At 34.9% G+C, this 25,670-nt stretch overlaps 1 protein-coding gene across 19 annotated transcripts in view; it reads right to left on the reverse strand.

Annotated features, from left to right (window-relative positions):
• Positions 1–25,670, reverse strand: part of KIAA1109 (KIAA1109 ortholog) — a 200,129-nt gene that overhangs the window by 92,282 nt on the left and 82,177 nt on the right. For all 19 annotated transcript variants that reach the window (XR_002346813.1, XR_002346814.1, XM_021101630.1 and 16 more), the window contains 15 exons: positions 22,573–22,643; positions 21,887–22,060; positions 21,026–21,146; positions 20,529–20,672; positions 20,013–20,140; positions 19,466–19,665; positions 16,298–16,495; positions 15,420–15,631; positions 9,176–9,327; positions 8,588–8,738; positions 8,262–8,414; positions 6,378–6,618; positions 4,596–4,738; positions 2,296–2,515; positions 1,422–1,580 (listed from right to left, as the gene is read on the reverse strand). Coding sequence is in view for 17 of the 19 variants with exons in the window: in XM_021101630.1 (XP_020957289.1) it covers positions 1,422–1,580; positions 2,296–2,515; positions 4,596–4,738; positions 6,378–6,618; positions 8,262–8,414; positions 8,588–8,738; positions 9,176–9,327; positions 15,420–15,631; positions 16,298–16,495; positions 19,466–19,665; positions 20,013–20,140; positions 20,529–20,672; positions 21,026–21,146; positions 21,887–22,060; positions 22,573–22,643 (2,467 nt within the window). In the remaining 2 variants the exon portion in view is untranslated. The remainder of the gene's footprint in view (positions 1–1,421; positions 1,581–2,295; positions 2,516–4,595; positions 4,739–6,377; positions 6,619–8,261; positions 8,415–8,587; positions 8,739–9,175; positions 9,328–15,419; positions 15,632–16,297; positions 16,496–19,465; positions 19,666–20,012; positions 20,141–20,528; positions 20,673–21,025; positions 21,147–21,886; positions 22,061–22,572; positions 22,644–25,670) is intronic.

Below are 25,670 nucleotides of genomic sequence, written 5' to 3' on the forward strand. Positions count from 1 at the left end.
TAGTCAGAATTAAGATTGGTTTCAGATTCAAAAGTGGTCCACACACTAGCAAAAAAAAAAAAAAACAACCAAAAAACAAAAAACAGAAAAAGGTGGAGGGGGACTGAGTAGGTAGTCACATGTCAACCACTTTCAATAATTTCATATTTTCGTCCGAATAGAATTTACAAGTGATCCAAACAGCTGTTACCCTGATTAATTTCAGTTGCCCTCAGTAACTAGGATCAAACTAGTTCACACAACGTTTAAAAAATATATATGCCCAAGAGTGGGATTGCTGGGTCATATGGTAGTTCTATGTATAGATGTCTAAGGTACCTCCATACTGTTCTCCATAGTGGTTGTACCAGCTTACATTCCCACCAACAGTGCAAGAGGGAATGTGACAAAAAAGAATGTATATATGTATGTGTAACTGGGTTACCATGCTGTACAGTAGAAAAAAAATTGTATTGGGGAAATGATTTAAAAATATATATGCATTTTACATGAAAAATAGTACAGTCATCAAGTAAATTTGGATAAATAGGAAAAAAATAGAAGAAAGGGTAGCTCCATTTATGTTACTGGAACCAGTCACCAATACTTTCTTGTGAATTTCCTGCCTGTTCTCTTGCTACTTATAATTATTTTTCTTAATTAATAATTTTTCCTCATTTGTCTTTCTCCCTAAGGGCAAGAATCATATTTTACTCCTTTTAGTACACCTGCAGATTTAATTAAATATTTCAGTAACCATAAACAGTATATAAATCCTAGTTTATATACTCTTCCTAGATTCTCTGAGGAATCTGGATAAGCTGAAAATATTTTCTGAATTGTAGGTACATGATATTGTAGTTATATTTTGTATTTTTAAAAAATTTTTCTTTTTTACAGCCGCACCTGCAGCATATGGAAGTTCCAGGGCTAGGGGTCAAATCAGAGCCACAGCTGCAGGCCTACAACACAGCCACAGAAACAAAGGATCCGAGCCGCATGTGCGACCTATGCCACAGCTTGTAGCAACACCAGATACGTAATCCACTAAGCTAGGCCGGGGATCGAACCCACAGCCTCACAGAGACAACATCAGGTTCTTAACCTGAGCCAAAGTGGGAACTCTGACTTAGTGTTTCTTTTTTACCTCCTTTTAGTGTTTTGAAAATTAAACCAGCCACATTAAATGCAAGTTTTAAACTCTTTAAATTATATACAGTCTCACATTTAATATATCTGCCTTTTCATAAGAACACTGAGGGATGGCTTACAACTCTCTCAACTGCAAGATTTCCAAAAAGTATTTCATAAATGGGCCCGTTTCAATTAAACAGCACTTAAAACATTTGAGTTTTTTTTTAAGCATTCTCTGAAAAACAGTATTTCATTATAACTTTACATGTATCTCTTAGACAGGTAGTAAAATAATGTGATTCCAATACCTGTTGGAAGACTATTGTGTCCTGATTTTGTAACTGGAGATTCTTGTACCACACTTCCTCGATTACCCACAGCATTTGACATCCAATTATAGAAACTCACAGATGATGGCTCAGATAATAAAGGGTGTTCAGATAACATATCAGTGGCCATTGCATTTCCTGAAAATAAAGTTTTATTAATTATAGCAATGATTATGTACTAAAGAGTAGAAAATGTAATTTATGTAAATTTTTTTTTGTCTTTTTAGGGCCAGACCTGTGGCATATGTAAGTTCCCAGGCTAGGGGTCGAATTGGAGCTTTAGCTGCCAGCCTGTGCCACAGTCACAGCAATACCAGACCCGATCCAGGTCTGCGACCTATGCCACAGATCACAGCAACACCGGATCCTTAACCCACTGAGCAAAGCCAGGGACTGAACCCGTGTCCTCAAGGATACTAGTCAGGCTCGTTACCACTAAGCCTGATAGGAACTCCTGTAATTATTTTTGAAAAGTCAGATTAAACTATGTCTTCTTTACATGTCTTTAATCTCACTGCATGTTCTTGATACTTAGATATTAAGGCATTAATAAATAATTTATTTTTACTATAATAGGAAGAAATTTTCTGTTGGCTGGTCTAGGCAGCATCCCTTAACACCCTAGGTTGAGAGTAACAGCAAGTGCTGCAACTTAAAAATGCAAACTAAGGGCATGAGACACCAACAAGGTATAAACAGAACAGTTTCCCAAAATACTTTTTCAAAGATAAGGTGTAATACAAAAGACAAGTTATGAAACCAAACTATATATGTAAACAAACTTAAGTCCTGTTTTTATTTTTTTAATTTCCCCATAGAAGTAAACTCCAAATTGTCAAAACTAAGGATATACCTGTTCTCGTTAGGGAGCTACTTTTCACCGCTGCACTACTTCTTTGAGGAGTCCCTTCCAAGAGGTTGTGCAAGCTTGGAAAACTTCCAGTCAGGTAGCTGAGTAGGCTCTCCTTCCTCGGACTCTCCTTAATGGGCACTCCAGGACGTCCGACATGCACTGGAGAATCTGTGGCAGTGTCTCCACTGGTATAGCTCAGAGAATGATATGGGTGAATGCCCTACAAAGACACAACATGGAGCTCACTCTTATGCACATAAAAATGACTGCTGACAATCACAACTACATACTGTTTTTATTACTGCTATTTATTGTTCACATTGAAACAACTGTAGTGTCTACCAGAAATTGTGGTGAATCTCCAGTGTATGTAATAAGATTTTAAACTCTAAAGTACAAAACAAAAGACAACATTTACTATCATCTACCTAATGTTAACAATGATTAACTCCCTTTAAAATCTGAAGAGGAAGTCTGGTGGTAAGACTTCTAGCCCAAAATTCTTAATACTATATATACTCCTCTTAGTACTTTGATAATGCATTTCTATGTTAAGACTTGATTCTCTGTAGAGCTCTAATCTGCCAAAAACAATTTCCAGCAATTCTCTGAGGGAAAAAAACCAAAAAATTACAGAATTTTCCTATCTCTATCAACAGCTAAGATTAAAATTCCAGATCTGTTTCAAACAGTACAAAGAAACACTATGCAGACAGAAAGATCCTGAAAAGCAGATATCTATAACAAAGCACTTATGACTTCAAAATTTTGGAGGACTTTTGTAATCCATAAACAAAGGAATGTTCAAAAACATTTCTGAGAGAGAACAACATTAACAGCAAATGTCTAAATATGATCGGAGGGTTTGAAAAAAATATCAACCAGGAAGAAAAGGTGTGAGATGGATGAAGGAAGTGAGAATTTAAAGTGTCCTCACTTTGTAAATGTACTGCAGAAACAGAATAAGCCTTATAGTCCAAACTGTACACATATATGTATGTGTGTGTGTGTGTGTGTGTGTGTGTGTGTATGTTTCTCTGTGAACTGCCTTTAATTATTTTCTATTTGATTGTGCTCTTTTTTTGATTAGGAGGAAATCTTTACATATTAGAAAAATAGCCCTTTGTTATATGTCTTCCTATTTTGTTTACAATGCATTGTTTTTTCTGTGTAGATATTTTATATTTTAATATAGTCAAAATTACCATTTACGGAAAGAACTCTTGGTATGAATTTAAGATTATATATAGATTTTTTAAAAAAGATTATATATCCGTACTGTCAAAGCAAATTACCTTTTGTTTTCAGTTAAGAAAAAGAAACTACCAAAAAATAATTCCCACAACAAAAACAAATAATTTATTTGTTGTTATTTACTATGTGCCAGGTATTGTTCTAAGTATTTTTCATGTGTTAACTTTATTTCTTACAGCAACCTTCTGAAGGAGATTACTATTATATTCTCCATTTTTAACATGTGAAGAAACTGACAAACAGTGCATTTAATAACTTGTCCAGTCACAAAGCAACAAAGTGACAGAGGCAGGATTAAAACCAAGGCAGTCTAGCTACTAAAGTAGCAGTCAACCACTTTGCTATTTATACATAAGTCTTATCTAGCATTGGTTAATTTCTTAAAATAAAAAAAGTAATTAAAACCATGAAACAGCCTAACTGAAACTGTTGATTGATCATGTACTACCTATAAGGTCTCTCATTAAAACTAATAATTATAAGCTGATAAACATTTTCAATATTATATTTTAGAGATTACAATATTCAATAAATTGAAAAGAGAGCCCTAAGGCTTCGTAGTTAAAGTAGTCCTTGTTCAGTATTAATTACTAACTACTGATATAATTTTCAAAGAACTGTGTACACGAAAAGTTACTAATTACATTAATTTTTTTTTTTTTTTTTTGGTCTTTTGTCTCTTTAGGGCTGCACCCACAGCATATGAAGGTTCTCGGGCTAGGGGTCTAATTGGAGCTGTTGCTGCTGGCCTATACCCAGAGCCACAGCAATGCCAGATCCGAGCAGCCTCTGCCACCTACACCACAGCTCAGGGCAAGGCCAGATCCTTAACCCACTGAGCAAGGCCAGGGATTGAACCTGCAACCTAATAGTTCCTAGTCAGATTAATTTCCGCTGCGCCATGATGGGAACTCCCTAATCACATTAATTTCAAAATAAAAATACTATTTGTACATTTAGGGTAGATTAATGTTTACATCTGAGATAACAAAAGTTTAGGTCTTCTCTGTAAATCAACTCTGTAACAGAAAATATCAGCAAGGTACCTTTATTTTTAATGCAGAGTCACTATGGGTATGAGTCTTAGAAAGTTTCCTCATTATCTCAGCTCCAGTTACAGGTCCAGAACTGCCAGGTGGAGGCCGGTTGGCTGTTCCTTCCAGTAGCATTGTGTGTTCACTGACTGTGGCTGAAAACAGTCCAAAAGAGCAAGTGGACTATGGATTATCATTTTTTTGAAATATCAACTCCAATGTTTCTGGTGGTATAACTGAACTCAATTTTTCATATTTCTTGACAAATTAATGTAGCCTCTTCTGTAATATTCACTCCTCTTTTATTCTACAAATTCCAATCTTCTCACTCAGTCTCAAGAAAAGAACAGATAGCTCCTACTCAATCTTTCAGACATGCCACCCAAATGGTATAGATATCAAAAACCAATTCAGCAGGGTTCCCGTCATGGCTCAGTGGAAACAAATCTGACTAGCATCCATGAGGACGCAGGTTAGGTCCCTGGCCTCATTCAGTGAGTTAAGGATCTGGCTTTGACTTGAGCTGTGGTGTAGGACACAGACACGGCTTGGATCCTGTGTCGCTGTGGCTGTGGTATAGGGCAGGAGCTATAGCTCCAATTTGACTGCTAGCCTGGGAACCTCCATATGCTGCAGGTGTGGCCCTAAAAAGACAAAAAACAAAAAACAGAACAAAACAAAAAATTCAATTAAGCTGAAGAAAGTACAGAATGTTCACAGATTAATCTAGGCATCTGCAGATAGTTAGAAGGGATGTTTACTACATTGTTCTTTCAATTTTTATGTACACTGGTAATCTTTCAAAATAAATAATAAAACAGCCTATTTCTCATAACATATCCATTTGTTAAATACAAAGGTCTTTTTTTAACTTTAAAAAAAGCTTGGTAAAGTATTATGTGTCAACATTCTAAAAGCTCTAATTTTAAGACTACTGTCCCATTTCCATGGTCCTTTTTACTATTTTTTTTGAAATATCACAAATTTTAATTGAATACTACATACCATCATAATAAAAAATAACTTTTGAAAAAGCATTAAAGTATGCATGTATATTTCTGAAGTGCATATCTATAACCTGTTTTCTGAAAGAGCCGCTATGGTGACAGACTTGTAGGCTGAATGCATACCTCTAAAGCATTATACACATTCAGAATTAAACAGGCATGGAGTTCCCGTCGTGGTGCAGTGGTTAACGAATCCGACTAGGAACCATGAGGTTGCAGGTTCGGTCCCTGCGTTTGCTCAGTGGGTTAATGATCCGGCGTTGCCGTGAGCTGTGGTGTAGGTTGCAGACGCAGCTCGGATCCCACGTTGCTGTAGCTCTGGCGTAGGCCAGTAGCTACAGCTCCAATTAGACCCCTAGCCGGGGAACCTCCATATGCCGTGGGAGCGGCCCAAAGAAATAGCAAAAAAAAAAAAAGAATTAAACAGGCAAAATTCAAAGGCTCCTTTAAACGACTGTAGCTAGAGAGAATGATAAATAGACAAATACAAATATAAGTTTCAAAAAGAAATTCATGAGTTTCACTCAAAGCATTCTAATTATACAAATATGTCTGCTAATTGTACTGGACAGATTAGGAGAAAAAAAATCTACTCTACTTCTCAAAACTAAATTTAAAAGTCAAGTCTCCGTAAAGATTCCAACATTACTATTTACTTGGACTAATACAAATCATACTGGTATAACTAAACCACGACATTTTCAAATTTGGGGCAGAAGTTATTAAAATTATCACATGTATTATGTTACTAAATACATAATATCTAGCTAATATATTAGAAAAATACCTGCATCAAATTCAAATTCTGCTCCATCAGCACTAGTATCACTTTGAAGACCACCTCCATTGTCCAGTCCAAGGCCATCTTCATGTTCATGGTCCACAGCTGATTGAGGTTTCAGGGGCTGAGCTGGTCGATGTAAACTAACTCCTTTAAAGGCTGGTGTCACCACAATAAACTTCATCCACTGCCTTGCCAGTGCAACTAAACCTTTCTTCAGAGTTACCAAAGCAGGAAGGCCATCACTCTGCGAAAAGAATGACATGGTTAGGAGTAATCTTACTGTGACAAAAAGTTACTATTTAAGAGTTTTACATATACTTATTCATTTAAATATCACAACTACCATTTAGAGATGAGAAAACTAGAAGTTACATGTTAAGTAATTTATCTAAGGTTACACAAGTGAGTCAGTATTTCGAGCTGACTACAGAACTGAATCTTTAAACACAATGTTTCATCTTTCTGTCATAAACCACACAGCAGTACCAGGTGAAAAACAAGCTAAACATGGAAAATAAAACTGGGATTCCCCCTAAGAAACATTTAATCCACTCTACCTGTTTTGCTCAAGTGAGGAATTAAATGTATTTTGTGCTACCCAAGATATTCCTTAAGCAAAGAGCAAATGAAATTATTTTGATCAAAGATTAGGTAACCACCTCTACTTAACATAAAAAATAAATTACTATAGCTAAGTGCTAGGCATAGATGGATTTGTAACTGCTCTGAAACTAAAATGTATTATAACCGTAGTAACAATTACATAATTTAGAATATATTTTATCCCACTGTGACTGGTGATGACTGTAAGAAAGAAAATTTGCCTACTACAGCCTTAGCATGGGAAGAAAATATCCAAGTCCTCTCTCTCCCCTTTCCTATAATTTCTTGTGTTAGGAGTGATGGTTTTGACTGAAGAGAGCCATTTACTAGATGGCAGGAATGAACTCCTTTACCTTCTCAAGAACATCAGGTCCCTTAGCCTGTACTTTCATTCCCAGACTCAAATAACGAGGGTCACCTTGTGTTTCTTCCTCTTACACGGCAACAATATCCAGGCAGAGCATCCATCCATTCTCCCTGTTCTAGTTTCTCCACCTATGACTAGATAGGCAAGTTGACCATGCACTGTGGACCTCGCAGTATTTAATTCATAGGATGGGAGTAGAAACTAACAAACCAGCCTAAGGTCTAAGTACCTTTATCAAGTCCATAATTTACTATAGATTCTTTCATTAGAGGTTATCAGGAATGGGACTGCCCATTAATATTACTGAGACATTGATTACTAGTTCAGCTAAAGGTTTCTGGGTATCCTCTACTGACCAAAAGCTTAAAAGACATCCTCAAGCTCTAAACCCCTAACCAGGATGTGTCACATTCTGTAGTAGATATCTTAATACTGCAGAGATATGTTGTATTTATTTTGCATAATTATATATTCTCCCCTCAATTATTAATTAGTCCTTATTTTATTAAACATTTCTGTGAAATCTGACTCTAATGATTATTCTCTTGCTTAAAATTTTTCATAGCTTTAGCTCTCAAGACCTTCTTACCTGGTTCTTCTATCTCTTCCCTTACCTTCTCAGCACTCTGTACACTTCTATGTAATCTCTCTGTGCCCCTTTAATTTTGGTATTTCTCAGGTATCCCACTCTTCACTAGTTTCTCATTCAATAAATCATCCTTAAAAGGCTCACCCATATCCACAGCTTCTAACACCTTCATTCTCGCAACTCCCAAACCATAAATCTGAGCTCAGTCTTGTCCATAAGTCTGTATTTCTAACCACATTTCTCTTTTGGACTTCCCACACACATCTCAAACCTTGTGGGTCAACAGCTAGAGGCTTTTTAAAAAAGCTTTCTGGTTCCAGTAACTCACCATTGTAGCATCTTCAATTATGGAGTAATTTGCCTGGTGCAGGTAGTGATGAAGTATATTACACAGTAAACATGAAGGGTTTTCTTGGAGAAAGCGGGCAACTTTTGTAAGTCGGTTGTATTTACTTCTTAAGGGAAAATGTACACTTTTATTCTAAAAAAGAGAAAAAAACAACAGATTTAGAGTGACACAGGTATTCTAAAGGTATTCAGTAATTAAGAACTTGCATATTTGATGTTGTTCAACAATGATGAACAACAAGGGATCATCGTCAATGAAAAACTCTGTTAAGCTTCAATGATACTCTGTGATGTTGAAAGACATACCTCTAACGCTTCTGTCATTATGCATCCCATAACAGCACAAATTCTTAAGGTTCCCTCAGTTTCTAATTTGTTTAAGGATGACTTGAGTTGATCAATGGGAACAAGCCATGCGCCAACAGCTGGAGTTGCAGTACTTAAAAGGTTCAGTTGCCTTTTAAAATCAAAAATATATATATAATAACAAGTATCAAGATTTATATTTCAAATAATCTTCCATCCTACAGTACTTAGTGACTATTTTATTTATATAAAACTACTTTTCCTTTGACCAGCAGATAAATTGTGAACATATAAGTAAAAAATGCAAAGAACAGCTTATAGGAAAGTAAGAAAAATATAAAAGCCTATAAAAGGTGAAAAGAGTAAAAGGTTCATGGCAGGGTGACATGTAAAAATAAAACTAAAGCCCTAGAAAAGAAAAAGGATAAAACAACTGGGAAGATGTGTAAAGAAAATATGAAGTAGGAAAGATGGAAAAAAGGTGGGAACCCTAATACTAGACATATCAGAAAAATAATTCAAAGAAATAATTTTATGTTATTTAAAATAAAGAAAAATCAAGGGATATGATTATATTTAACTTTTTACCTAGAAAATGCATGTGTAGGAGATCTCACATTGGTGGGAGCAGCAAAACTAAACCAAATTTCCTTGATGGTTAATTTCATACTACATGAATCCGGAGGTGGAGGCATTAGAGGTAGATCTTTTTTCAAATCATCAGATTCCACTCCTTCATCCTATATAAGAAAGGATATCAAAAACTTATAAAAAATATAGCCCCTTAAAACCACCAGCATGGAAGTTAACTAGTGTTTTAAGCACAACACCTTTCCATCAAATCTAGTTCTATAGATAATACCTTGATATTAAAAAGATAACATTAGCCTTGCCCAGCCTAAACTTTATTCTGAGAAATACCTATGAATCCTTGAAGCTCCAAGTAGCACAATCTGAAAAATCTCTGCATTGTAACAAACGATAAATTGGAGATCTTAGAACTAAAGGGTTTCTCTTAATCACTTCATTCAGTAACATACGTTTAAGAGTATTTTTTTTCCCTAGACGAAGAAAGTGAGAGAAGTTTTGTGACTTGCCAGAAGTCATACAACTATTAAGTAAAAGAATAAGTGATAGCATTAAAGTCTTCTGCTTCCTAATGCAATATACTTTCCATTCTAACAAAATATTTCAAACTTCCAAATAAAGTGCCATAAGAAATACTATTATAGCCGATATTCAAATAAAAAACACTCTACAACAAAATACTCTTAATTATCATACATGCTAGTAATCTAGCTCTGAATTGAGAAACTGGGATAATATTTTTAAATGTGTAATCACCACTTTTCAGACTGCAGGGAAGTATGAAGCATAATATTAAACAAACAAACAAAAGAGTCTATTGCCTGTCACAACTGTTTATAGGCCTCTAATTCACTTTTAGATAGTCTTTGTTGAAATAAAGTCAAGAGTGGGATTTTCTTGTAGAATAATTAAGTAACGATTAAGTATCCAGAAAACAGCTTTAAATCCTGTTACAAGACAATGTGAACAATAGGCCCTGGTGATTTTAGAGTTAGCACGCACTAAATGTAAGTCTATATTCCTGGTATCTGCATTTCTAAAACAAACAATATTCTGAAAATCCAAATCAGTTTTTGTAAATGTGGCCTCAAAATCTGATATGAACTGATCAGAGACCATTTATCCCACCTGGTATGTTTATTAATGCTATGCTGCAAAAATATTCAAGTATGTCAAAATGTAGTGCTATCTCAGATTCCACTAAGAGTTAACATAACATATAGTTCACACATATTACCTTTTACTTTTTAGTATTTATTGAAGTATAGCTGATGTACAATATTATATAAGTCACAGGTGTACAAAATAGTGATTCACAATTTTTAAAGGTTATATACTCCATTTATAATTATTATAAAAAACTAGCTATATTCTCTGTGTTGTACAATATATTCTTGTAGCTTATTTTATACCTAAGTTTGTACCTCTTAATCACCAATACACAGATTCTGATAAAATACAACAAAACTAGTGAATATAACAGAAAAGAAGTAGGAGAGAGCAGTCAAGATGATGGAGTAGAAGGTCCCTAAGCTCACTTCCTCTCATGGGCACAATAAAAGCACAAAAATATGCTAAAAAACTATCAATGAAGAAAACTGAAACCTACCAAAAAAGATCCTCTACAGCTGAAGACATAAAAAAGGAACCACAATGAAACTGGTAGGAGGGGCAAGCTTATGATATAATCAAATTCCATATCCACAAGCTGGGCAAGTCACAAACTGGAGAATAATGACCAATTACCAGTAGTGAAATTGAATCTGTAATTTTAAAACTCCTAACAAGCAAAAATCTAGGACCAGATAGCTTCATAGGTGAATTCTACCAAACATTTAGAGAAGAGTTAACACTTACCCTTCTGAAACTCTTACAAAAAACTGCAGAGGAAGGAATACTTCTGACCTCCTTCTATGAGGACATCACCCTTATACCAAAACCAGAAAACAATAGCACAACACACACACAAATCACAGGCCAATATCACTGATGAACACAGACCCAAAAATCCTCAACAAAATACTAGCAAACTTACTCCAACAAAATATAAAAAAGATAATACACCATGATCAAGTTGGATTTATCCTAGGAATGCAAGGACTATTCAATATATGCAAATCAATGTGATACATCACATTAACACACTGATGAATAAGAAATACAATTATCTCAATAGATGTAAAAGACCATTTTGACAAAATTCAACATCCATTTATGATAAAAACTTCTCCACAAAATGGGTATAGAAGAAGCATACCTCAATATAATAAAGGCTGACAAACCCACAGCCAACACCACAATCAATGGTGAAACACTGAAATTTCCTCTAAGATCAGGAACGAGACAAGAATGCACTCTCTCGCCACTTTTATTCAACATAGTTTTAAAGTTCTAACCACAGCAATCAAGGAAAAAAAAGAAATAAAATGAATCCAAATAAGAAAAGAAGAAGTAAAGCTATCACTGCCTGCAGATGACATGATGAAAATAAAGAAAATTCTAAAGACATGATAAGAAAACTATCAAAGCTCATCAATGAATTCGGTAAAGCTGCAGGATACAAAATTAACACAGAGAAATCTAATGAATTTCTATACACTAAATGAAAAATCAGAATGAGAAATTAAGAAAACAATCCACTTACCATAACAATGAAAATAATAGAATACTTTGGAATAAATCTACCTAAGGAGGCAAAAGATCTGTATTCTGAAAAATAAAAGATGGTGATGAGAGAAACTGAAGACGACACAAACAGACGGAAAAACAAACCATGCTCTTTGATTGGAAGAATCAATACTGTTACAATGATCATACTAACCAAGGGAATCTACAAATTCAATGCAATCTCTTATCAATGGAATTTTTCAGAGAACTACAACAAAAAATTTCTAAATTTGTATAGAAATGCAGAAGACTCTGAAGCAATCTTGAAAAAGAAAAACAAAGCTGGGGGAATCAGCTTCCCTGACCTCAGACTATACCACAAAGCTATAGTCATAAAAACAGTATGATACTGACACAAAAACAGAAACATACATCAATGGAACAGAATAGAGAGCCCAGAAAAAAGCCCATGCACTTATGGTCAGCTAATCTATGATAAAACAAACAAGAATACACAATGGAGAAAAGACCATCTCTTTATTAAGTGGTGCTGGGGAAACTGGACAGTTACATGCGAAAGAATGAAATTAGAACATTCTCTTATACCACACACAAAAATAAACTCAAAATGGATTAAAGATGTAAATGTAAGGTCGGATACCATAAAATCATTAGAGAAAAACAAAGGCAGAATGCTCTTTGAAATAAATCACAGCAATGTTTTTTTAGATCTATCTCCTGGAATAATGGAAATAAAAACAAAAATAAATAAGGAGTTCCTGCTGTGGCACAGTGGGTTAAGAATCTGACTTCTACAGCTTGGGTCACTGCAAATGTGCAGGCTCGATCCCTGGCACAGCGTAGTGGGTTAAAGGATTCAGTATTGCTCCAGCTGCAGCTCGGATTCAATCCTGGGCCAGGAACTTCCATATGTATGCCAAGGGAATGGCCATTAAAAAAATATATATATATATTAGGAGTTCCTGCTGTGGTGCAATGGTGGTATTTCTGCAGCCTTGGGACACAGGTTTAATTCCCAAACCAACACTGTGGGTTAAGGATTCGGTGTTTCCACAGCTGTGGTTTAGATCTGACTCCAGCCTGATAACTCCACATGCCACTGGGCAACCAAAAAGTGAAAAATAAAAAATAAATAAAACCTAATTAAATTGAAAAGCTTTTGCACAGCAAAGAAAACCATAAACAAAATGAAAACTTGCAGACTAGGAGAAAATATTTGCAAATGATACTACCAACAAGGGATTAATTTCCAAAATATACAAATACCTCATATAGCTTACTATCAAAAAAAATCCCAATCAAAAAATGAGAAACTCTAAATAGACATTTCTCCAAAGAAGACAATACAGATGACCAAAAAGCACATGAAAAAATGCTCAACATTGCTAATTATTAGAGATATGTAAATCAAAACTACAACAAGGTACCACCTCACATCAGTCAGAATGGCCACAACTAAAAAGTCTACAAATAATAAATGCTGGACAAGGTGTAGAGAAAAAGGAACCTTCCTACACTGTTAGTAGGAATGTAAATTGGTGCAGCCACTATGGAGAACAGTATGGAGTTTCCTTAGAAAACTAAAAACAGAGTTACCATCCTTGTCCACTGACAGAGGAATGGATAAAGAAGATGTGGTATGTGTATAATGGAATATAACTCAGCCATAAAAAAGAATGAAATATTGCCATTTGCAGCAACATGGATGGACCTAGAGAATATTATACTAAATGAAGTCAGACAAAGAAAGACAAATATCATTTATCAGTGTTTGTGGAATCTAAAAAATGATACAAATGAACTTATTTGCAAAAGAGAAATAGACTCTCAGATACAGAAAACAAAGGGCATAGCAGGGGCAGGGAGGAGATAAATTAGGAGTCTAGCATTAATATATACATACCACTACACATAAAATAAACAAGGACCTACTGTATAGCACAGGAAACTATACTCAATATCTTATAATAACCTAATGGAAAAGACGCTATAAACAAATACATATATATTTATATATATGTATGTACAACTGAATCACTGTGCTGTACACTTGAAACTAACGTAACATTGTAAATTAACTATACTTCAATTTAAAAAAAAAGAAGCAGACTCAAAGATATTTAGAACAAACTAGTAGTTACCACTAAGGAAAGACAATAGCAATATAGGGGTAGAACATATAAAAGAATGATATTTCTCCTTTTAAAAGAAAAAAAATTGAATTCTCAAGTACATTTGGCCCATAGGTTTCAGTCCAGAGTTGTAAGCCAAACACTAAGTACACAAATATATAGAATACAGTTTCGGTGAACTTGAACTTTAAAAAAGGGAGGGGGGAGCTTTTGGATAATAAGCAAGTATTTATTTATTTGTTTATTTTTGTCTTTTTTTTTTTTTGTCTTTTCTAGGGGCATACCAACAGCATATGTAGGTTTCCAGGCTAGGGGTCTAATTGGAACTGCAGCCGCTGGCCTACTCCAGAGCTACAGCAACGCAGATCCAAGCCACATCTGCGACCCATACTAGAGCTCACGGCAATGCTGGATCCTTAACCCACTGAGTGAGACCAGGGATCAAACCCACAGCCTCATGGTTCCTAGTCAGATTCATTAACCACTGAGCCACGATGGGAACTCCTAAGCAAGTATTTATAGGGTATGTGAAGCAAAGTAATAATAAAATTGTTTTTAGATTGAATTTTTGGTGACTGTAGCACATCTAAGTGATGGTATCTAAATGGCCATTGGATACAATTCTGAAGCTCAGGTGAAGGGTTGGTTGGTGATGAAGGCATAACCTATAGGAAAGAGAAGCATCATCAAATTATGGAGCTGGAGTAGGAAATGAAATAAATGAGGGAATGGACAAACAGCAAGAAGAGAAAGGTAGCCAAGAAGAGAACATGGCACATCCACGAGAGAACATCCACGTTTGAGGACAACGAACTACATAAGGAAATGGACCAAGAAAAATCAGAGAACCCACAGAAAGCAATATTACCAAATTTGGGGATTTTCAGCAAGCAGAATAGGATCAAAGAGATCAAGGAGGACACTTAGGCTTCTGTCAAATATTTTAGCATTGCCATGAGTGGTGGTGTAGGTTGCCGATGCGGCTCGGATCTGGTGTTGCTGTGGCTGTGGCATAGGCCAGCAGCTGTAGCTTCAACTAGACCCCTAGCCCGGGAAACTCCATAAGCTGCAGGCATAGCACTAAAAAGCAAAACAAACAAACAAACAAAAACAAAAAAAAACAAAACCCACAAAAACTAAAAAATGCATTCTGCTGAAATTCTTCAGATAGTATAAAAACAAAGCCTGCTTTTCTGAAATTCTATTAATTCAACAATTACAATTGTCTAACATAATCAAGGTATTTCACTAGGTACTAGAATGGATATAAATAATAAACATATGTATGATGTGAACCTACATTTCAGCAACTATACTCTAGTAGAATATAATCACCAAAACGCTTTTACTATCATTTAAGCAAAATCTATAACATGAAACAAGTAAATATACTCTAGAAACTAAATGTGAATTGGGTATGTAGTTTTCTATTTTATTTTCCCAAACATTATTGTTGTTATTATTATTATTAGAAATTCACCAACTTGTTCATCAGAAACAGAATTCCCATTTAAGTCTGATGAAGGGCTTGTTCGGTCACAAGGAAGATTATCATCAGAGACATCAGTATTATAGCCGCTGCCAGTTGGAGAATCAGAAGAATTATTTGATGTCAGCACTCCACCCCTTTCTGTGACATTAGCTTTACCCATAATTCCAAAAGTATTATATAAAACAGCACCAGACTGTCTTCCTCCTATAAAAATAAAATGACGTATTAATTAAAAACACAAGGTGTCTCAATGCTGTACTCTATAATATCCATAAAGATAAAAATAAAAATCACATAAAGATTTTTTTTCCCTCACCAAAACTTTGCTCTTATCTATTAAAGTGATGGAATATTAAATTATCAGGTAAGGAATTTTAGGCAAATACATTCCATTATATACAACTAAACCTACAAGTCTAACACAATTCAGCCTTCCTATTTTAATGTATGAGTTGTGTAAAAGAAAATAAATATAAGTCGGTATCACTGAATAAAGGATTTATAATATTTTCATCCTATACAGCAAAGCTCTACTAATCAAAGATCCACTTTCCAAAGAGGCAAGCTTCCAAAATTTAGGAGGCTTTATATTTTATTAAGGAATTTTTTCTGAACCATGCACTACTTTGCTCAGGCATTGAGGTTTTCTATGTTTAAATGCTCTGCTAATTTCGAATCGCATAATTATTCCATAAAGTTCCACTATGCAATTGATGGGACACCCATTCCTAGTAAGTAATCACAGGTACCACACTTTCTGCTTGAAAATGCTAATTCAGATTACTCAAAGTCATGATTATTCAAAATATTTCAGCAATGTGGGGCCAATGTGTTCCTTACTTAAGCAGAATTCAAAAGAAAAATGCTTACCTTTTATAGTTAAATTCTCAAGTCCACATTCAAACATTATCCAACCCCATTTTTCTTGGCTTGGACCTATACGAGTCACATCTGGAACAGCTTGCTGATCAGTTTCATCCACAAAAGCAAACTCATCCAACTCCTCAAGAGTAAATAAAACTTTGGACTTCTCAAAGGGAATAGCAGTGATGGCACAGGTACCAATATCTATCATCAAAAAAGAACAAAATGATCATTTTTAAAAACTGAGGTTTATATATTTTTTAAAAAAACAAATAACGTAAACATTTGGCACAGTGGCTGTCTTAAAAGATATGTTAGTATTCTATCAAAAAGAAAAACAAACCAACTAATTTTAAAAATAATACTGCCTTGGAGTTCCTGTCGTGGCACAGTGGAAACAAATCCGACTAGGAACCGTGAGGGGTGGGTTCAATCCCTGGCCTTGCTCAGTGGGTTGAGGATCTGGCACTGCCATGAGCTGTGGTGTAGGTCGCAGATGCAGCAAGGATCTAGCCTTGCTGTGGTTGTGGCATAGGCCAGCAGCTGCATCTCTGATTAGACCCCTAGCCTGGAAACCTCCATATGCCCATGGGTGCGGCCCTAAAAAGACAGAAAGACAAAAAAAAAATAAAAAAATAAATAAAAAAAAATAAAAATAATACTGCCTAATATATTACTTAAAAAATGCCAGAATCACAGTGAAGATGGAGAAAAGAATTAACAAATAATTTCTCAGAGACAGCATAAATTAATTTATGAAAGACACAGGTACTCTAAAGACCTACACTTAAAAAGCTCCTAAGTAATTTAGATTCATAGCAAACTATTTTTAAGTACTTTCTCATCATTTTATAAGATAAAGTACTTTAATTAATTTCCTGACCTTAGGAAAAACATTACTTTTCAGGAAAACTACACTGCTTTATGCTAATATAATTTATATAACCACAGAAATTGCCATTATTGCATCACTTTCAATATGGAATATGGAAACTACCATTCCAAGTACCTGGCAGAAGTTTCTATTTTACTCTTTTTCATTTCTTTCTCTAATTACAGCTAATGAATACAGAAAAGCAAGAAGATTAAAAAAAAAAAAAGGAAAAAAAACCCATGTATAGTTACCACCAAGAGATACAAGTAAGTTTCCTTCTAGCTCTTTAGAGATCATTTTACAAACCCAGCTTTGGTTCCCACTTTTCATGTAACAGTCAACAATCATAATTTCCTCAGTTTATTAAAAATTCTTCAAAGATATTACTTTAATAACTATATAATATTACACCATAGAAAAATACTACCTGTTGAATTCATGATTAAAAACTCACCTATTTTTTTGTGTGTGTGCACCCATGGCATTGGGAGGTTACCAGGCTAGGGGTCGAATCAGAGCTACAGCTGCCGGCCTACACAACAGCCACAGCAACGCCAGATCTGGGCTACTTCTGCGACCTACACCACAGCTCACGGCAACACTAGATCCTTAACCCACTGAGCAAGGTCAGGGATCGAACCCGCAACCTCATGGTTCCTAGTTGGATTCATTTCCACTGTGCATGATGGAAACTCCAAAATATTCATCTATTTTTTAAATAATTTTCTCATTTTTAAATGTCTGGCTTTAATTCAGAACTTACTGTGATGTATGGTATAAGGTTAGGATTTATCACCAATTTTTCTTTTCTTTGCCTTTTTTTTTTTTTTTTTTTGCTTTTTAGGGCCACACCCGCAGCACATGGAGGTTCCCAGGCTAGGGGACCAATCAGAGCTACAGCTGCTGGCCTGTACCACAGCCAAAGCAACGTGGGATCCAAGCTGCCGTCTGTGCAGGTCACTGCAACGCCGGATCCCCCACCCACTAAGCGAGGCCAGGGATTGAGCTGCAAACTCACGGATACTAAGCAGATTCGTTTCTGCTGAGCCATGACGGAAATTCCCTAATCTCAATTTTATTTAAAATTTTTATTAGGTAATATACTCACATAGATTAAAGTTCCAAAAGTATGAAAGAATACACAATGAAAAGCCTCTAATACCATGCACATCCAGACGTCTACTTCCCTTCCCCACAGGTAACAAATATCATTAGATTATTGAGTGTCCTTTCACAGATACCTTGTGTACATAAAAGCAAAGATACTGACAACTTTTACTGCAGTTTTATACAATGTCCACCTTGGAACTTCATTGGGAGTTTTGTTTTTGATGAGTGTTTTCTAGACAAATATGACAAAATCATATTTAGTTATGGCATAATGGTCTGTACAACACCCATGTGCAAACTGGTTATCACTGCAAACTACAGAGCTGAGAAAAATCTTTTATATTCAAGCCACTGAGTCTGAAAGACTTTTCTATAGTATACTTTGCACCAGCTTTACATCTATATATTTCAGGTAGTCACAAAAGATCTCTCCATTTGACATCTTCAGGCCAAATGCTTTTGCCTCAAACACGAAGATGGTGATATAAACCCTGAGAAAGGCATAGCAGTAACACAGACTCAGAATACAGACTAGAATCATGGAACCTTCAGCATCTACAAAGTAACAGTTAGCAAATTCAAAGAAATCATTTGCTCATTCAGGACTTGGACAACTGTCCAACATAGAGATTTTATCATGACAATCATCTCAAACAAGATTAGCAAATTCAATTTTTTCTGGATTGAATTTCTGACAATCAGAGATCATTTAAGCCTCTAAACTGAGTCAAACTATTGAAATGATATGTGCTATTACTAGTTTTCTCTTTTACCTCACCAGGGACTTTAAGAAGCACAGCCTTTTCTATTATTCTTATTGCCGCTGTATATTACAAATTTGACTATCTGCTTTTGAGATCATAATTCTTCATTGTGAAAGAAAACTGTCCCAATAGAATGATCTTAAAAAAGAAAGACTATAAAGATTAAACTCTCTCTGTTCTACAATGAGCAAATAGATAATACCATGAAGAAAAATGATGGGAGATAGAAGTACTGGGCAATTTAGGGCCATACCACTTAACTTCCTACCATCCTGAGTAGAATGTGAGTAATAAATACCCCGTGGTCAGAAATACCTTTCTTATAAAACACTCAAATTATAGCAATATTCAAAAGAAAAAAATTATGTTTCCTTTTGCAAAATCCTCTTATACACATCAAAGCAAAAGCATGTTGTAGAATCCTACCTGTTGTATCAAGACCTCTCAGTTGCCCATGAACTCGATGAATGTTTAACTTGGCTGCAATCTCTTTGCCTTTTTCTGCTCCAGCATTTGATCTGAGAGATCCAGATGACTGAGGCTGCATCTTGGTGGCATGGACATACCTATCAAAATTTGTTGTTCTACCAGGCTCTGCACTGTTTGAAGTCTCTTCAACCACACCTCTTAATGAAAAAAAAAAAAAAAAAAAAAAAAAAAAGAGTTATGATAGTTAACATTTAAATATACAGTTTAGTAAAAACATTTAACTAGTTTTTAAAAACCATTCTATTGTTCTATTTAAACTGATATTAGTAACAAATTCTTCAGTGTTTACTGAAAGACAGTATGAATAAAAACAGTAGAAACTTTTTAAAACCTACTTTGCTAATCTACAGTCAGATTTGAAATTCCAGTATTAGTTTTGAATTTCAACATCACAATTTTTCAAAAACATATTAAAAAGATGATTATGGTTTGCTTTTACATTCAGCAAGATAATCATGATTCCAATCAAAAAAACCTTTTTTACCTGTTCATACGAACTTGAGTGGTAATTCTGTCGAAACACAGTGCTACCAGGGAAACATGTGTCACACTTCTACTAGGAGCTGTACTTGGAGATTCTTCCACTGAGGCTTGTAACAAACATAAGTTCACCTAACACACAAAATGTCAAAAATTTCAGAGTTGAAAAGTAAAAATTTATCACTTAAATGTAAGATATACAGGAGTATGAGAAACAACTATAAGGAATGGCATATATATGTGTTTGAGAGTCATGAAAGCAAAGCTTGTAAATATAGACTCCCATAAAATAATATTTAAATTCTTAGAGGATGGATGTGAAATATTTTAGTAACTATTCCCCAACATTCTGCTTAAGCAAACTATTACATTTACTTCTTTAACTAGATCATCAAGGAAACAAAATGCATATTTTTGATATTACAATCTATTCTACCACCATTCAGTTCAATGACTATAAATGATAAAAACCACCAAAACATTCCCTATCAGGAAAATTTTTAATGTATTAAACTATTACCTTTGGTATGCTAACATTAGCCTGAAGACCTTTAATTGTTACATTATCTTGCTTCATTATATTTGTCTGTGCTTGTCCTTGGTTAGTCATTCCTATGGTAGTGTGCTCAGTTTTTGTTCCTCTAATATCTTGTTTGGAAGATAGCTAAAAAGATTGAAAGTACAATTATTATTTCACAGACCTTTCACAATTCCCATATCATCTACAATAGCAATATGGTATTCACTGTGTTCCTTTATACCCATCCATGTGTCAGTTCCATCTAGTTTAGCACCGCTACATTTTAATAAATATTTTAGAAGCCTATTTAATACATACTATAGTTATATAGCCTATCTCTTACAGAGCCAATGTCATATAAAGACTATTTAGAGACATCCATCTATTCCAATTTAAATGGCAAATAAAGTTTTAACATTCGTTTTTTTCAAGTTTGGATATTATGTAAATGTGAAGAACACTCAATTTGTCACACTCACTGAGTAAAAAGTTCTTACATTTTCTGAGAAGGTAGTCTTGCTATTTTGGACAGCTTCCCTGAGGACTTTGACATGGAGATCATCTACGATTGCAGCTGGATGTCGAGTACTAGCATAATGAACCATTGCTTCAATGTATCTGAGGGAAGAAAAACAGTTAATGAAAAATTTTACTAGCACTTAATACTATGATCTAGTTTATCTTAACTATTCCAATATGTTCCACTCTAGATTTTATTTAAGTTTGTTTTATCTCGCTAGATAGAATATAACCTCCTTGCAGGACAGAGAATATGTTATTTCCCCTTAGTCCCTTCATTAACTAGATAGTAGTATGACTATCAAACTTAGTAATTAGTTTCTGGGTATTTGATCATTTTATGCCTATCAGCCCAAGAAAAGGTAGAAAATATAATGCAATATAATTATTACAATATTGCAATATTTAATTATTTAGGCTAAAAAAGTAACAAGTAACACAGACCTTTTTAAACTTATTTTCATTTTTGTTGAATCAAAATAGCCATCAACATTCGTTCTTTTTTCTTTTTTTTTTTTTTTTTTCTTTTTTAGGGCTGCAACTGCGGCATATGGAAGTTCCCAGACTAGGGGGTTGAACTGGAACTGCAGCTGCTGCCCTACACTATAGCCACAGCAATGCAGGAGCCGAAACATATCTGCAACTTAAGCCACAGCTTTCAGCAATACCAGATCCTTACCCCACTGAGAAAGGCCAGGGATTGAACCCACATCCTCATGGATACTAGCTGGGCTTTTAACCCACTGAACCACAATGGGAACTCCAGCATTCTTTTTTATGAAAATACTATATCACATATACTAACCATATTACATACATTTATTATTTTATAAAAATACCTGTCTAAAGCTTCAGCCACTAGGGGAGTCAGAACAATATCAACAGTTCCTTTTACTTCAACTATGGCTGTTGTCCTGGTCTGAGAGACTGGCTGATCCAAGGTCCACTCTTCTGTTAACGTTTCATCATCGGTGTTATCAACAGCTTTCTTTTCCAGAGGAGTATATGGCGTACTATACAGTTTAACAAGTATATATTAAAAAGAGCATGATAAAAATAAAAGTTGGAGCTTCCTTAAGATGACTGACTCTTACACTTATTTCAACTAAAAATTTCACAAAAGTGGACTAGATATAATAGCCCCAAATATTTTTTTAAGGACAAGATAAATGTAGCACTAAAATGCAAACTAATCAAAGATGATTAATATGTGAAATGATAAAAAAAAACTTTTTGAGATATTTACCTCATTGGTTTTTCCAAAAATATAAAAATTACTGAATTCTTATTAGTTTCCAATTTTCATATGCCAAGTTATGGTTTGCAAAGTATGTCTCAAAGAAATGCTATGGACTGCTTGTATATGTAAAGTCACGAAAGACAAGAAAGTTGAATTATTTGGGAAAATTTCTTCATAAAATAAAAACTACAGTCAAATAGAGTGGTTATTCCTCAGAATAAAAATTCTGTATGTCTCATAATCAGGACTGACTTTAAACTTCAAAAGGATATAATTTTTACTTACTTTGAAGTTGATCCTGAAAGTTGCATTCCTCTATCTAGTAAAGAGTTAGCTGTGAGTCCCTGTTTGATAACCTAGAATATAAAACATTACTTACAGCCTAGAAATTTAATAATTATTCTCTAATTTTACGCTATGAAGTGATATTTGCAAATATCCAAATTACTTGTTTATGTGATTCTGATATATATAAATATTTAACAGACAAGTTGAAAAAAATCATAGAAAACACTCAATTAGCAATTTCATTTTCTGATCATTCAGACAAATGACAGAGCAGGTTATGAGGATTGAGTAATGAGAGTAAAAGACTATTCAACTAAAGCTTAAAAAGCAAGTGTTTCAAATGTCTTTGCTTCATAGTTCCTTTTTCATTAGGCTTTTCCTAAGCTAATTTTAGAGGCATGTAGCACAATCAACTTTTAAGTAGGAAAGAATCCCGGAGTAACCTTAAATTATAGGAAAAATTAAATTGTACTTTATATCCATAAAAGATAATAAATAATGCACTTCAATACTCAAACTGAACCCCTTTAAATGCTAGATTTAATGAAGCATTAAGTAATGAAGCATTATTTAGATTTAATGAAGAAAAGTAACTTTGTATTCTGTTTTTGCAGTTATCTAAAGATATGAACTCCTTGATTATTTTCTCCAGAGATTTGACTGTCTAATCAAACTGAATTTACTGAAAATACTAAAGTAATTCTAACCTCTCACAGCAGTTCTAACCTCCATTCTACATAGCAAGTAACACTCGGTTTTATCCTGGAACATTCATTTACCAACATATTTTCACATGGAATAAAGATATCATTTAAAAATTTGGGGGGAGTTCCCATTGTGGCTCAGCAGGTTAAGAACCCGACTACTATCCATGAGGATGTAGGTTTGACCCCTGGCCTTGCTCAGTGGTTAGGGATCCAGCATTGCCACAAGCTGCGGCATAGGTCACAGATGTGGCTTGGATCTGGCCTTGTTATGGCTGTGGCACAGGCTGGCAGCTGTAGCTCTGATTCGACCCCTAATCTGGGAACTTCCGTATGCCACAGGTGCAGCCCTAAAAAGAAAAATAAAAAATTAAAAAATTAAAAATTAAAAAAAAAAATTAAAATTAAAAATTAAAAACAAGAAATGGATACAATCTTAAAACATTTGTAACTGTCACTAACGTTTCTTTCTTCCTCAATACATATTACTCAAAATGCATATATCTGTAAGAATAGCCCATTCATCACATTCCCATCATTACCTAAATCCAAGCCCATTATCTATTGCACAGGTTTCTGCAACAGCCTTCAAGGTGATCAACCCACTTCCTCCTTGCTTAATAACAATTAAATTCTACTTAGTAGCCAAAGTACATGAGATCACATTGTATTTCCTTAGAACTCTCATGAATTTCCTAATGAAATTAAAGTAAAATTCTAACTACTGATAGTCTGGTCTATAAGTCCTTAATGACCTGGCCCTTGTTTAGGTCTTTAGCTTCATCATGTGCAAGGCCCCCTGCTAACTCACTATGTCTCATGCACAGTGACTTCTTTTCCACTTTCGAATTTTAGCTAAAGTCTGATGCCTGTGTCCTGAATGCAGTATCCCCAAGTCTTCCCATTCTCAATTCCTCTTCATTCCTTTAAGTTTCAGTTTAAATATTACCTCCTGATAGACCTTTCATGTCAGTACAATCTAGGTAGTTCCACCCACCATTATTGTCTATCCCGACATCCTCTGATTATAGGACGTCTCAATCTGTAATCAGACACTGTACTTATCCATTTATCCATTTATGCCTGTATTCCACCCTTCAACTATAAGCTCTGTCCATTTCCCTTATTACTGAATATGAAATGCTTGGCATACAGTAGTATATAATAAATATCTGAATTTAAAATGAGTATAAGACACAGACACACACACACAAAGTATATACCACATAAGATTCCTGAATTATCAGTCAGTTCCATGAAATTTTATATGCTCAATTTTGGCCGTTAAAACCTAAAAAGTTATCTTATAAATTCATATTTTTATTTATTTATTTTTTGCTTTTTAGTGCCATAGCTGCGGCATATGGACATTCCCAGGCTAGGCGTTGAATGGGAGCTAGAGCTGCCGGCCTACACCACAGCCACAGCAATGCCAGATCCCAGTTGCATCTGTGACCTAAACCACAGCTCAGGACAACACCATATCCTTAACTCACTGAGCAAGGCTAGGGATCAAACCCATATCCTCATGGATACTAGTCAGATTTGTTTCCGTTGCACCACAATGGGCACTTTCTAAATTTATAATTTTATAAAAATGTTTTTATGTTGGCTAGTGTCATTAAATTTGACATATTTTTAGTTTTCCTTAAAAAAAGCTTTTTATAGAATACATTACAGAAACGGATAATAACCAAGTCATATTGAATTATAAGATCTCATATATCAGGTATGCAGAAATGGATTTCCATAAACACATTTATGGTTTAACATAAAGAACACCAACTATTAAAAACAATTTCAAAATTTTACTTTTAAGACACAGAAAACATGAATTTACAGAGACTTGATCCTTATCTTAAAAAGTATAAATAATGAAGACAGACTATACATTGTTAATATTGTGACAATCAAGTCTGAAACTTTTTTTTTTTTTTTTTTTTTTGGTCTTTTTGCTATTTCGTGGGCCGCTCTCGCGGCATATGGAGGTTCCCAGGCTAGGGGTCGAATCGGAGCTATAGCTGCCAGCCTATGCCAGAGCCACAGCAATGCAGGATCCGAGCTGCGTCTGTGACCTACACCACAGCTCACGGCAGCGCCGGATCCTTAACCCACTGAGCAAGGGCAGGGATCGAACCCGCAACCTCATGGTTCGTAGTCGGATTCGTTAACCACTGCGCCATGATGGGAACTCCTGAAACTATTTCTCAATTTTATTTTATTACTACTTTTTCTTTTTTGGCTGCACTCTCGGCATATGGAAGTTTCTGGGCCAGGGAATGAATCTGAGCCACAACTGCAACCTACGTCACAGCTGCAGCAACCCTGGATCCTTAACCCACTGTGCTGGGAGGAAATCAAACACCAGATCATTAACTCAGCATACCACAG

The sequence above is a fragment of the Sus scrofa genome, chromosome 8 (genome assembly GCF_000003025.6).
Source record: "Sus scrofa isolate TJ Tabasco breed Duroc chromosome 8, Sscrofa11.1, whole genome shotgun sequence".
Taxonomy (NCBI): domain Eukaryota; kingdom Metazoa; phylum Chordata; class Mammalia; order Artiodactyla; family Suidae; genus Sus; species Sus scrofa.